The sequence below is a fragment of the Mustelus asterias genome, chromosome 25 (assembly GCF_964213995.1).
Source record: "Mustelus asterias chromosome 25, sMusAst1.hap1.1, whole genome shotgun sequence".
NCBI classification, from domain to species: Eukaryota; Metazoa; Chordata; class Chondrichthyes; order Carcharhiniformes; family Triakidae; genus Mustelus; species Mustelus asterias.
In genome coordinates this window covers 35805795-35819892 of record NC_135825.1, presented here as the reverse complement: position 1 = coordinate 35819892, position 14098 = coordinate 35805795, and the positions used below count along the sequence as shown (strand labels likewise).

Sequence of the window (14098 nt, the reverse complement as noted above, 5' to 3'; positions counted from 1 at the left end):
CAAGACCGTTTCTGTTTTTTAGGGCCCCAGTGTGTGTCTTTTCATTATATCCATGTGGTTTAAAAAAATGAAATATTATAAGAACAGAATAGCATCTATTTGGTTTAACTTGCATGAGGAAGCTCATTTGGAAAGCTTAAAGGGATAGGAATATGTATGATTAGTCATTGCATTTCTTTCACATTTGTAATTTGGTTTTAAAGAGTTTTCTTGATGGATATCTTAATTACCAGATTTTGGCCACAAACCACAGGAATAATCCACTTTGTGAGAATGATGCACTTGGATGGTGAGGACGTGTTAATTTGAATATATTAGAATCTGTGCTGCATTTATGGGCTATTTGGTTGTCGGTGCTTTTGTTTTTCTTTAATCCCTGACAGGGGAGAGTCAATGATCAGGCAGGTTGATCTTCCAGGGTGAAACCATGATCATGCAGGTGGTTCATCCAGGACAAAGCTAGCCCATTGCACTTTGGCTGTGCTGACGCCTGCAAGGGGTAAAACCATGATGGTGCAGTCAATGATCAGGGTAGCTGATGAGGTTTAAGCGAGGTGTCGCCTGATGCAATTTTCCAAAGGCAAATCAGCCTTTTGGCTACGATGAAGCATCAGATTAAGCTCAAGATGTGGTGCAATGCCTTATCTTGTCAACTTGGATCTTGTTTATCTCCCTTGTGGGGACCATGAATTGGATTCAATTTGAACTTGGATTTAGATTGAGTAAAAATTGAGAAAAAATCCCTTTTAGGCCTCTGCTCACATTCAAGATTCCACAGAGAGACTAAATTAAGATTGCTTTATTGCTAATTAATACTTGACAAAACTTAGGTGTAGCTAGGGCTAAAAAAAACTCATCTTAACATGGGAGTTCAATATGAAGGTGGGTTTGTAAAGCCCTGAACATTTGGGCCTTCTTGCGTGGAAATGTAAAATTATTTGTATATTTGGGCATCACGGTGGTTAGTGCGATTGCCTCACAGTGCTAGGGACCCAGGTTGAATTCCGGCCTTGGGTCACTGTTTGTGTGGAGTTTGCACATTCTCCCTGTTTCTGCATGGGTTTCCTCCCGGTGCTCCGGTTGCCTCCCACAGTCTAAAAATGTGCAGATTAGGTTGATTGGCTATGTTAAATTGCCCATTAGGTTCAGGGGGATTAGCAGGGTAAAATATGTGGGATTAAGGGGAATGGGCCTGGGTGGGATTGTTGTCAATGCAGGCTTGATGGTTCAAATGGCCTTCTTCTGCACTATAGGGATTCTATGATTTCAAAATTGCAATGATTTTACTCTTAGAGAAATATTCCGCTGTAAATTTTAGATTGAATCCCTGCTGAAATTCTTTCATGCCAGGATTTTCACTGACCTTCAAGACGATAGGAGAAGTTTGAAAATGCTTTGAAAAACAAGTGCAAGTCATTTTACATGAAATGTTCGGAGCTGACTGTGGGTTTGTAATGTAGAGGAGGCAGGCACTGATTGCTATAAAAATTGCCAAAGCTAGTGATCAGACCAAACAAGTTCAGTAATAAAGTTAGATACACGATGGGCCATGAGCAATGAAAAGTCAAGTGTTGCATTAGCGTCCATTTTTTATTAAGTAATTTATGAAGGTTAAATTCAAAAATGTAATTTTTTTTTGCTTGAATTATTTTTTGGTGTCCCATTTTGAATGTCCCAATTATCATTCAAGTTTTCAGTTCAATGGAAACAAGATTATGCTCTACAATGCAATAATGAGACTAATAGGTGCTAATAGTAGGGTATAGTGTTGAGCTCTCGGTTGCCCTCCAAGGAATCCTATCAGATAAGTGCTCCCACAACAATTATTGTATAAAAAATGAAATATTGTTAGATGCAATCTGCTTTGCAACTTAAAAACTTGAAAATGCATTACCGAAAATTCAGCTTCCAGTGCTTGTACGCTATTCGTGGCTTCCTTCAGTTGCTCCTTATTTAACAAACAACTGGTGGTTTTGAGGTACAGTAGAGTTATTTCTCGAGGGGTAGATTTGATGGGTTCAATATTTCCCAAAGCACTCACATCCAGTGTAAGGGATACATTCGAGCCTCTCCTAAATATTATTAAAAATAAGAGAAAAGTGTTAAGGTTACTCGAAGATCACAACAGGGATTTGTTTGGGAGTTTCTCCTGCTCCATTACCATAACTTTGGCTGACTCACTATTCACGTGCATGAACAAGATTACTGCTGATACAACAGGAAAGGTTCCAAGGGAACTCTGCTTTGCCATGTAGGGCTGTCTGTCATTTGGGCTGCATCATATGTTCGAAATAAGAACAAATGCTGGAAATACAAAGCAGATCAAGCAGCACCTCAGATTCATGACTTTTCACCTGAGAGATGTAAATAGGTGGTCTTAGTATGGCGTGAATATTCAGTCTTGGGTTGATAAGTGGCAAGTTACATTCACGTCACACAAAGAGCCAGGTAGTAGCCATCACCAACAAGAGAGAATCTAACCATCTCTCCTTAATGTTCAATACTAATAGTGCTGTCGAATCCCTGACTATCAACATCCTGGTAGTTATTGTTGATCAGAGATCGAAATGAACTAGCCATATAAATGCGGTGGCTACAAGAGCAGGTCTGTGGAGAGTAACTTACCTCAAAACCTGTCCACCATTTACAAGGCACTAGTCAGGAGTGTGATGGAATACTCTTCGCTTACTTGGATGAATGCAGCTCCAACAAGATCAAGAAGTTCAACATCACCCAGGACAAAGCAGCCCACTTGATTGGCACCCCATTCACCACCTTAGACAGTCACTCCCTCCACCACCAGTGCACACTCACAGCAGTGTTTACCATCTAAAAGATGCACTACAGGAACTCACTAAGGCTCCTTCGACAGCATCTTCCAAACTCTCAATCTTTACTACCAAGAAGGATAAGAGTGGTTGATGCATGGGAACACTACTACCTGCAAGTTCACCTACAAGCCACACACCATCCTGACATGGAACTATATCACCGTTCCTTCACTGTGGCTGGATCAAAATCCTGGAACTCTCTTCTTTAACAATGTCATGGGTGTTCCTACAAGATAAGGACTGCAATGGTTCAAGAATGCAGCACATCACCACTTTCGCAAGGGCAATTGGAGATGGGCAGTAGAATTGTCAACATATTTACTGAGGCATACGAGAAGATGGGACTTAAATTCAACATTCAGAAGACCAAAGTCCTCCATCAGCAAGCTCACACACCTGACAATGATTTATGATCAGAACTCAAGTAGAACAAGTACAAACTTTGATCTGTTCAGAAAGGTTTAATATCCTCTTCGCTACAGACAGCCAGCAAGTTACAATGGCTGGAAGAACATTTTTGTATATTTAAGATGAGCTGTCACATATTGGTGATGCAGGTCCAATTTGATATGAAATCCACTTCTCTTGCACTTGAACAGTAGTTAAAGTTGCAGTTTTGGACTGTAGGGCTTCTTACATGTTAGAACCATCGCGCTTTCAATTAAGCATGCATCTGTTTGTTTTATAGCTTTACTGCTTGGGAGGTAAGGTGTTAACAACTGGAAATCACTGCTTCCGTCCTGTAGCCCCACCCCATGCCAAAGGACTGAGCTCACTCTTCAGAATAGATTGGCCTCATAGCTCAGTAAACAGTGAGGACAGAATTGTGCATTTTTACCTGGCTAACTGTACACAGTAATGTCTGCGACCTATTCCCTGCCATCGTATTTATGTGTAGACTGAATGCCTGCAGGAATTGGGAACAACTTTCATTTTGGAAGACGTCTCTGCGACAGTGTAATCCCCATTTCTAGAACACAAAGGGAGGGGAAGCAGACACAAGGGACATTTGTCTCCTATATTGATGTACAGTAAAGCAGACTACTAAAACGGCTCCGTCACAACCACAGTCAGGGGATGTGGTCAGCACATGTTTGCCTCCCTGTAGGTACCTGTGGTTAACTTTTATTACTCTGGATGTTTAATGGAGGAGTAGCAGGTTATAACAGCCTGGGCATGGTTTGATACTTTTTGTTTGTATTCAAGTCCTGGTTTATTCTGCCTCCACTTTACATTCTATATGCTGTACTAACTGGAATTCTGAAGTTAATCGTGTTTCTGGGGGAAAAAATCGTTTGAGCAGGGTTGCAAAAACTTCAAAGCTTTAGCTGTGGAAACTGTGTAAAGTCCCTGTTGTCTCAATTTGAGACTATCAATGGTAGACAAACAAAATACTGCACTTGATCAATTTGATATAAAAGGCTTGAAAAATAAGTTTAAGTTCATTTAGTGTCATAAGTAGGCATACATTGACACTGCAATGAAGTTACTGTGAAAATCTCCTAGTTGCCACACTCCGGCACCTGTTCAGGTACACTGAGGGAGAATTTAACATGGCTAATGCACCTAACCAGCACTTTGTTTGGATTGTGGCAGGAAGCCAGAGCACCCAAAGGAAACCCGCGCAGACACAGGGAGAATGTGCAGACTCCGCACAGAGTGACCCAAGCTGGAAATCAAACCTGGGTCCCTGGCAGCAGTGCTAACCACTAATAATTAAATGTGTTGAGATTTCAAATTTTTTTTTAAAATTGCACCAAAGTGCTACTTGTTATGATTCTCACTGGAGCTGTTAGGCTTGATCTTGGAGAAACACATGCAAAAAGATTAACTTAGCAGCCTGGAATTTTACCTGTATTGTGTTCCAATTCAGGCAGAGCAGTAGTGGAAATAATGGAAAGATTGTGTATTGGCCTTTCTTGCGATATACCCCACCCCACCTCTGCAGGGATGACAACCTCTTTCCTGCTCAACAAAGGGTGGGGAGGGAGAGCTTGACAAGCCACTTTCTTTCCTATCTTCCACCACTGCTGCCCCATTTTCCTCAGGGGTCACAGCAAGCTTTTGATCATGGGCTGGGATTTCACTGGATGCTTGTCCTACCCGACACATTCCATGAAAATGCTTTGAGATCAAGGAAATCGGCAGATGTCAGATTGACCCACTTGGGGTAGGGGAAGGAAAGTCTAGAACATCTTATCTGCAAGTATAAGTTTATTTATTAGTGTGATAAGTAGACTTACATTAATACTACAATGAAGTTCCTAAGAAAATTCCCTAGTTGCCACACTCCGGTACCTGTTCAGGTGCACTGAGGGAGAAAATAGCATGGCCAATAACCCATCAAAAACCTGGAGATAAATGCAGCATGTCTGCCCGAGGCTTTTTAAGCTAGCCTTCACCTCATAATTTCCAGTTTTTCCAACCAGCTCACATGTGCAGGAGTGGTACAGACCTGAGGGAGGCCATTTCAGCTCTATCATTTAAAGGGACACTCCAGACATACCATCTGATGGAGTTGGGTATACACAGAAGAAATTGACAAAAAGCAGTTCAGATGGTGAAAGGCTGCACCTTGGTTTAGTGACACCCCCCTGGATGTGCTGTGAGTGCTGACCGGCAGTCATTAGAAGAAAGGAGCCTGCAAGTGAAACAAGCAAGGCATGACTGAAAGTTGCCTATGCAGTCAGCAGTAGAAATGTGATGTGCCACACGTGTCGATGATGCTCTGCACTTATGAAGCAGTGCTGATAAGGATTGAAATAGTAAGAAGTCTCATAACACTAGGTTAAAGTCCAACAGGTTTATTTGGTGGCACAAGCCACAAGCTTTCGGAGCGCTGCCCCTTCATCAGATGAGTGGGAGTTCTGTTCACAAACAGGGCATATAAAGACGCAAACTCAATTTACAAAATAATGGTTGGAATGCGCATTCCTGATGAAGGGGAAGCGCTCCGAAAGCTTGTGGCTTGTGCTACCAAATAAACCTGCTGGACTTTAACTTGGTGTTGTGAGACTTCTTACTGTGCTTACCCCAGTCCAACGCCGGCATCTCCACATCAAGGATTGAAATGGGCAGCATGGAGGAACAGTGGTTACACACAGGGCAAATACTCACACACACAAACTGAGGGGCAATTTATCATGGCCAATCCACCTAACCTGCATGTCTTTAGACTGTGGAAGGAAACCGGAGCACCTGCGAAGATCCATACAGACCCGGGGAGAACGTACAGACTTCGCACAGTCATTCAAGGCCTGAATTGACCCAGGTCCCTAGCGCTGTGAGGCAGCAGGGCTAACCACTGTGCCACCATGCTGCCCATTTCAGTACTTATCAGCATTGTTTCACTGTCATGTCTTCAGTACCTTCAATTGCTGCTGTATTCTCGCCTTGCTTTTTCTGGTGAGTTCCAGGAAGGTTGGGGGGGACAGAGTGTGATCCTGATGACAAATAGGTAACAGAGCGATCAGCGTAACAAAATTACCAAGCCGATTTGCCTGAGGGGATTACGGCAGACACACAAGACTAAATGAGGAAGTCAGTGTATGTCAGCTAACTTCTCGACATTCTCATGTTTATTTCATTAACTCTCCCCCACACTTATCCAAACCCACATGCTCACCCGCATTACAATTCCTCTCCCAGGCAGACTGAGTAGGGTGGTGGGGGAGGGGTGGGGAAGAGGGTGAGATCATCCTCTTTGAATCTAAGAATATTTTAACCATGAGTAATGAGGAGTTTTGGGGCAGTGAAGGGATTTTGTTGACAAAGCACACACATTACAGAAAGCTGGTACAACAAGTCATCAAAGAGGCAAATGGACTGTTGGTCTTCATTCCATGGGGGACTGAAATGGAAAAGTAAGGATATTGTGCTTCATTTTTACATTGCCTTGGACAGATTCATAGAAATATACAGCACAAAAGGAGGCCATTTGGCCCATCATGTCCCTGCCAGTCAACTAGGTTCTGACTGCACTAATCCCATTTTCCAGCACTTGTACCGTAACCTTGGAGGTTACGGCAGCGCAAGTTAATCTAAATACTTAAATGTGTTTCTGACTCAGCCACTCTTTCAGGAAATGAGTTCCAGACACCCACCACACTCCCAAGTGAAAAAGATTCTCCTCAACTCCCCCCTTAACCTTCTACCTCTTACCTTCAATCTATGCCCCCGGTTATTGACCCCTCTACGAAGGGAAAAAGTGGATTCCTACCCACTTTATCTATGCCCCTCATAATATTTATTTACTTCAATCAGGTCCCCTCTCAGCCTTTGCTGCTCAAGGACAGCAGCCCCAGTCTATCCAATCGTTCTTCCTAGCACAGGCCCTCCAACCCAGACAACATCCTGGTAAATCTCCTCTGCATCCTCTCCAGTGCTATCGCATCCTTCCTGTAATGCATTGACCAGGACTGCACACAGTATTCCATTTGTGGCCGACACAGAATTTTATACAGCTCCTGCATGAACTCTCTACCCTTGTATTCTGTGCCTTGGCAAATACAGGCAAGTATCTCATTTGCCTTCCTAACCACCTCAGCTATCTGCCCTGCCACCTTCATGAATCTATGGACATGCATTCCAAGGTCCCCCTCTAATCTCCAATACTTTCCAGAGTCCTACCATTCATAGTGTAATCCTTCGCCTTGTTAGCCCTCCCCAGGTGCACACTGTTCCTCACACTTTTCCAGGTTGAATTCTATTTGCCACTGCTCTGCCCGCCTGACTGGTCTATCAATATCTTCCTGCAATGTACAACTATCCTCCTCACTATTTACCATCCTACCAATTTTTGTGGCATCCATGAACTTCTTGATCATACCCCTACATTTAAATCCAAATCATAAATGTACTCCATCAGGAGTATTGATTTCGGATTTGGGCACTGCATCTCAGACATGGATTGGCAGTGGGAAGGATATATTATGATGTGGAGATGCTGGCGTTGGACTGGGGTAAAGACAGTAAGAAGACTCACAACACCAGGTTAAAAAGCTTTCGGAGCGCTGCCCCTTCATCAGGTGATTGGGAGTTCTGTTCACAAACAGGGCATATAAAGACACAAACTCAAATTTACAAAATAATAGAACATAGAACATTACAGTGCAGTACAGGCCCTTCGGCCCTCAGTGTTGCGCTGACCAGTGAAACCAATCTAAAACCCATCTAATCTGCACTATTCCAATACCATCCATATGTTTATCCAATGACCCTTTAAATGCCCTTAATGTTGACGAGTCCACTACTGTTGCAGGCAGGGCATTCCATGCCCTTACTACTCTCTGAGTAAAGAACATACCTCTGACATCTGTCCTATATCTATCAACCTTCAATTTAAAGCTAGCCATCACCCACCTCGTGCTAGCCATCACCATCTGAGGGAAAAGGCTCTCACTGTCCACCCTATCTAATCCTCTGATCATCTTGTATGCCTCTATTAAGTCATAGAATCATAGAAACCCTACAGAGCAGAAAGAGGCCATTTGGCCCATCGAGTCTGCACCGAGCACAATCCCACCCAGGCCCTACCCCCATATCCCTACATATTTACCCACTAATCCCTCTAACCTACCTAGGACACGAGGGGCAATTTTTAGCATGGCCAATCAACCTAACCCGCACATCTTTGGACTGTGGGAGGAAACTGGAGCACCCGGAGGAAACCCACGCAGACACGAGGTGAATGTGCAAACTCCACACAGACAGTGACCCAAACCGGGAATCGAACCCAGGTCCCTGGAGCTGTGAAGCAGCAGTGCTAACCACTGTGCTACCATGTCGCCCTCTTAACCTTCTTCTCTCTAACGAAAACAGCCTCAAGTCACTCAGCCTTTCCTCATAAGACCTTCTCACCATACCAGGCAACATCCTGGTAAATCTCCTCTGCACCCTTTCCAATGCTTCCACATCCGGAAGGGCGGCACGGTAGCACAGTGGTTAGCACTGCTGCTTCACAGCTCCAGGGACCTGGATTCGATTCCCGGCTTGGGTTATTGTCTGTGTGGAGTTTGCACATTCTCCTCGTGTCGTGGGTTTCCTCCGGGTGCTCCGGTTTCCTCCCACAGTCCAAAGATGTGCGGGTTAGGTTGATTGGCCATGCTAAAAATTGCCCTTAGTGTCCTGAGATGCGTAGGTTGGAAGGATTAGTGGGTAAATATGTAGGGATATGGGGCTAGGGCCTGGGTGGGATTGTGGTCGGTGCAGACTCGATGGGCCGAATGGCCTCTTTCTGCACTGTAGGGTTTCTATGATTTCTATGATCCTTCCTATAATGCGGTGACCAGAACTGTACGCAATACTCCAAGTGCGGCCGTACCAGAGTTTTGTACAGCTGCAACATGACCTCCTGGCTCCGAAACTCAATCCCACTACCAATAAAAGCTATTCTTAACAACCCTATCAACCTGGGTGCCAACTTTCAGGGATCTATGCACATGGACACCGAGATCTCTCTGTTCAGCCACACTACCAAGTATCTTACCATTAGCCCAGTACTCTGTAACCCTGTTACTCCTTCCAAAGTGAATCACCTCACACTTTTCCGCATTAAACTCCATTTGCCACCTCTCAGCCCAGCACTGCAGCTTATCTATGTCCCTCTGTAACCTGAAACAACCTTCCGCACTGTCCACAACTCCACCGACCTTAGTGTCATCCGCAAATTTACTAACCCATCCTTCTACGCCCTCATCCAGGTCATTTAGAAAAATGACAAACAGCAGTGGCCCCAAAACAGATCCTTGCAGTACACCACTAGTAACTGAGCTCCAGGATGAACATTTCCCATCAACCACCACCCTCTGCCTTCTTACAGCTAGCCAATTTCTGATCCAAACCGCAAAATCACCCTCAATCCCATGCCTCCGTATTTTCTGCAATAGCCTACCATGGGGAACCTTATCAAACGCTTTACTGAAATCCATATACACCACATCAACTGCTTTACCCTCATCCACCTCTTTGGTCACCTTCTCAAAGAACTCAATAAGGTTTGTGAGGCACGACCTACCTTTCACAAAACCGTATTGACTATCCCTAATCAAATTATTCCTTTCTAGATGATTATAAATCCTATCTCTTATAATCCTTTCCAAAACTTTGCCCACAACAGAAGTAAGGCTCACTGGTCTATAATTACCAGGGTTGTCTCTACTCCCCTTCTTGAACAAGGGGACAACATTTGCTATTCTCCAGTCTTCTGGCACTATTCCTGTAGACAATGATGACATAAAGATCAAAGCCAAAGGCTCTGCAATCTCCTCCCTAGCTTCCCAGAGAATCCTGGGATAAATCCCATCCGGCCTAGGGGACTTATCTATTTTCACACTTTCCAGAATTGCTAACACCTCCTCCCTATGAACTTCAATCCCGTCTAGTCTAATAGCCTGTATCCCAGTATTCTCCTCGACAACATTGTCTTTTTACTGTGTGAATACTGATGAAAAATATTCATTTAGCGCCTCTCCTCTCTCTTCAGACTCCACGCACAACTTCCCACTACTGTCCTTGACTGGCCCTAATCTTACCCTCGTCATTCTTTTATTCCTGACATACCTATAGAAAGCTTTAGGATTTTCCTTGATCCTACCTGCCAAAGACTTCTCATGTCCCTTCCTGGACGGTCCCACATGAGGACGGCCTCAACCGGGATCTTGGGTTCATGTCACACTATCTGTAACCCCCACAACTTGCCTGGGCTTGCAAAATCTCACTAACTGTCCTGGCTGGAGACAATACACATCTCTTTAACCTGTGCTTAACCCTGTCTCCACGCACATTGTCTGTATCTTTAAGACTTGATTACCTGTAAAGACTCGCATTCCAACCATTATTTTGTAAGTTGAGTTTGTGACTTTATATGCCCTGTTTGTGAACAGAACTGCCACTCACCTGATGAAGGGGTAGTGCTCTGAATGTTTGTGGCTTGTGCTACCAAATAAACCTGTTAGACTTTAACCTGGTGTTGTGAGACTTCTTCGAAAATGTGACTAAACACATTGACGAAGGGAAAGCGGTAGATGTGGTTTATATGGATTTTAGCAAGGCGTTCAATAAGGTCCCCCATGCAAGGCTTCTGGAGAAAGTGAGAGGGCAGGGGATCCAAGGGACTGCTGCCCTGTGGATCCAGAACTGGCTTGCCCAAAGGAGTAAGAGTTTTAACAACACCAGGTTAAAGTCCAACAGGTTTATTTGGTAGAAAATACCATTAGCTTTCCGAGCGCTGCTCCTTCGTCAGATGGAGTGGAAATGTGCTCTCAAACAGGGCACAGAGACACCTGTCTCTTAACCCTGTCTCTGTGCCCTGTTTGAGAGCACATTTCCACTCCATCTGATGAAGGAGCAGCGCTCTGAAAGCTAATGGTATTTGCTAACAAATAAACCTGTTGGACTTTAACCTGGTGTTGTTAAAACTCTTACTGTGTTCACCCCAGTCCAACGCTGGCATCTCCACATCTTGCCCAAAGGAGGCAGAGAGTAGGTATAGTTGGGTCTTTTTCTAAATGGAGGTCGGTCACCAGTGGTGTGCCCCAGGGATCTGTTCTGGGACCCTTGCTGTTTGTCATTTTCATAAATGACCTGGATGAGGAAGTGGAGGGTTGGGTTGGTAAGTTTGCCGATGACATGAAGGTTGGTGGGGTTGTGGATAGTCTGGAGGGATGTCAGAAGTTACAGAGGGACATGGATAGGATGCAAGACTGGGCGGAGAAGTGGCAGATGGACTTCAACCCAGATAAATGCGTAGTGGTCCATTTTGGCAGGTCAAATGGGATGAAGGAGTACAATATAAAGGGAAAGACTCTTAGTACTGTAGAGGATCAGAAGGACCTTGGGGTCCGGGTCCATAGGACTCTAAAATCGGCCCCGCAGGTGGAGGAGGTGGTTAAGAAGGCGTACGGTGTGCTGGCCTTTATCAATCGAGGGATTGAGTTTAGGAGTCCGGGGATAATGATGCAGCTATATAAGACCCTCGTCAGACCCCACTTGGAGTACTGTGCTCAGTTCTGGTCACCTCATTACAGGAAGGATGTGGAAAAGATTGAAAGGGTGCAGAGGAGATTTACAAGGATGTTGCCTGGATTGAGTGGCATGCCTTATGAGGATAGGCTGAGGGAGCTCGGTCTTTTCTCCTTGGAGAGACGTAGGATGAGAGGAGACCTAATAGAGGTATATAAGATGTTGAGAGACGTAGATCGGGTGGACTCTCAGAGGCTTTTTCCCAGGGTGGAAATGGCTGCTACGAGAGGACACAGGTTTAAGGTGCTGGAGGGTAGGTACAGGGGAAATGTTAGGGGGAAGTTTTTCACACAGAGGGTGGTGGGCGAGTGGAATCAGCTGCCGTCAGTGGTGGTGGAGGCAAACTCAATAGGGTCTTTTAAGAGACTCCTAGATGAGTACATAGGACTTAATAGGATGGAGGGTTACAGGTAGGCCTAAAAGGTAGGGATATGATCGGCACAACTTTTGGGGCCGAAGGGTCTGTTTTGTGCTGTAGTTTTTCGATGTTTCTATGTTTCTTACAGGATATATCATACCAGGGTTCAAAGGATCAGTTACAAGGACATGTTGTATAAACTTGGTTCTATTCATTTTAATTTGGTTGAGTGGTGATCGAATTGAGATATTTAAAATAATAAAGGAATTTGAAAGTGCAGGAATGGGGAAATTATTTCCTCTGCTTGCATATGGCAGAACAAATAAGTCATAATTTTAAAATTAAGGCGAGGCTGTTTAAGTGTGGTGTGAAATGAGGAACGCTTTTTCACAAAAGGGTAATAGAAACCTAGAATTTTCTACCATAACGCAGTGGATGCTGAATCAGTTTGAAATTTTCAAGACTGAGGTTAACAGATTTTTGTTAGGCCAGGGTATTTAGGTTTTTTTTAAGTTTTAAAGTTTATTTATTATCAAGGATTATGGAGCAGAAAGATGTAAATGGAGTTGATGTGCAGATCAATCTGATCTAATTGAAAGGCAGAATAGGCTGGTGGGTATGGATGGCCTATTTCTGTTTGCGTGAGGAAACCTGCATTGTAGTGCATTAGTGACAGCCCCGTTGATCAGAGTATCTGTTATAAAAGTGAAGAGTATCAAATTTCTCCAAATTTTCAAAAAAACAATTTTCATATCAGATGCAATCAGATAAATATAGAGAGAGAAGAGGACAGGAATTTATAGCCCCGCCTGCCACCAGAATCATCTGGTCCGGCTGAAGGGTATTGAACTTTTGGCTAACCAGCTGCATTCCCTGTGACAGGTTCCTACATGGAAAATGACAACCATGGTTCCCATTTCTGTGGGAGCAATTACAGATTTCACACCAAATGTGCCAAAAATTGTCTCTGTTTTGAAAAGTGAATCATCATTGAAGCTCATTTGCAAAAAAAGTCAGAAATCAATGCAGACAGCTAGGCTACTTTAATAAAATCATCCAAAACCTACAGGCTCCAAAAATTAAATTGCATCTGCTGGGCCCAAGAACATTAGCAAACACATTTTGAAAGGTTTTGAATGATTTTTTAAAATACCATTATTCATTCATAGGATATTTATTATTATTTATTATTCATTCATGAGATCTGGTTGACGTTGGTTAGGCCAGCATTTATTGCCTATCCTTAATTGCCCTTGATAAGGTGGTGATGAACTGCCTTCTTGAACTGCTGCAGTCCCTGTTGTTTTATTCATTCGTGGGACGTGGATGTCATTGCTGACCAGCATTTATTGCCCATCCCTAGTTGCCCGAGGGCAGTTGAGAGTCAACCAAATTGCTGAGGCTCTGGAGTCACATGTAGGCCAGACCAGGTAAGGATGGCAGATTTCCTTTCCTAAAGGACATTCGTGAACTAGATGGGTTTTTCCGACAATCAACAATGGTTTCATAGTCATCAGTAGATTTTTAATTCCAGAAATGTTTTATTGAATTCAAATTCCACGATCTGCTGTGGTGGGATTCAAACCCAGGTCCCCAGGGCATTAGCTGATTAATAGTCTAGTGATGATACCACTAGGTCATCACCTCCCATCACTGTGGAGTATGAACGCTTGCAGTGCTGTTAATGAAGGAGTTTCAGGATTTTGACCCAGTGACAGTGAAGGAATGGCAATATGTTTCCAATTGAGGATGGTGAGTTTGAGTGACTCATAGGGGAATTGTACTGCAATCTAGCTAGAATATAATTTTGTACATTTTCCAATCGTCGTTTCCAGCAATTGAAATTTGGATTCTGAACAGGCAGTGATCTTAAATGCGTATTTTGTTG

At 43.8% G+C, this 14098-nt stretch overlaps 1 protein-coding gene across 1 annotated transcript in view; it reads right to left on the bottom strand.

The window, feature by feature from the left end:
- The window catches only part of LOC144511892 (receptor-type tyrosine-protein phosphatase R-like), a 110035-nt gene that overhangs the window by 30585 nt on the left and 65352 nt on the right, over positions 1 to 14098 (bottom strand). Inside the window, exon 4 of the mRNA XM_078242323.1 lies at positions 1895 to 2072. Coding sequence (XP_078098449.1) covers positions 1895 to 2072 — 178 coding nt within the window. The remainder of the gene's footprint in view (positions 1 to 1894; positions 2073 to 14098) is intronic.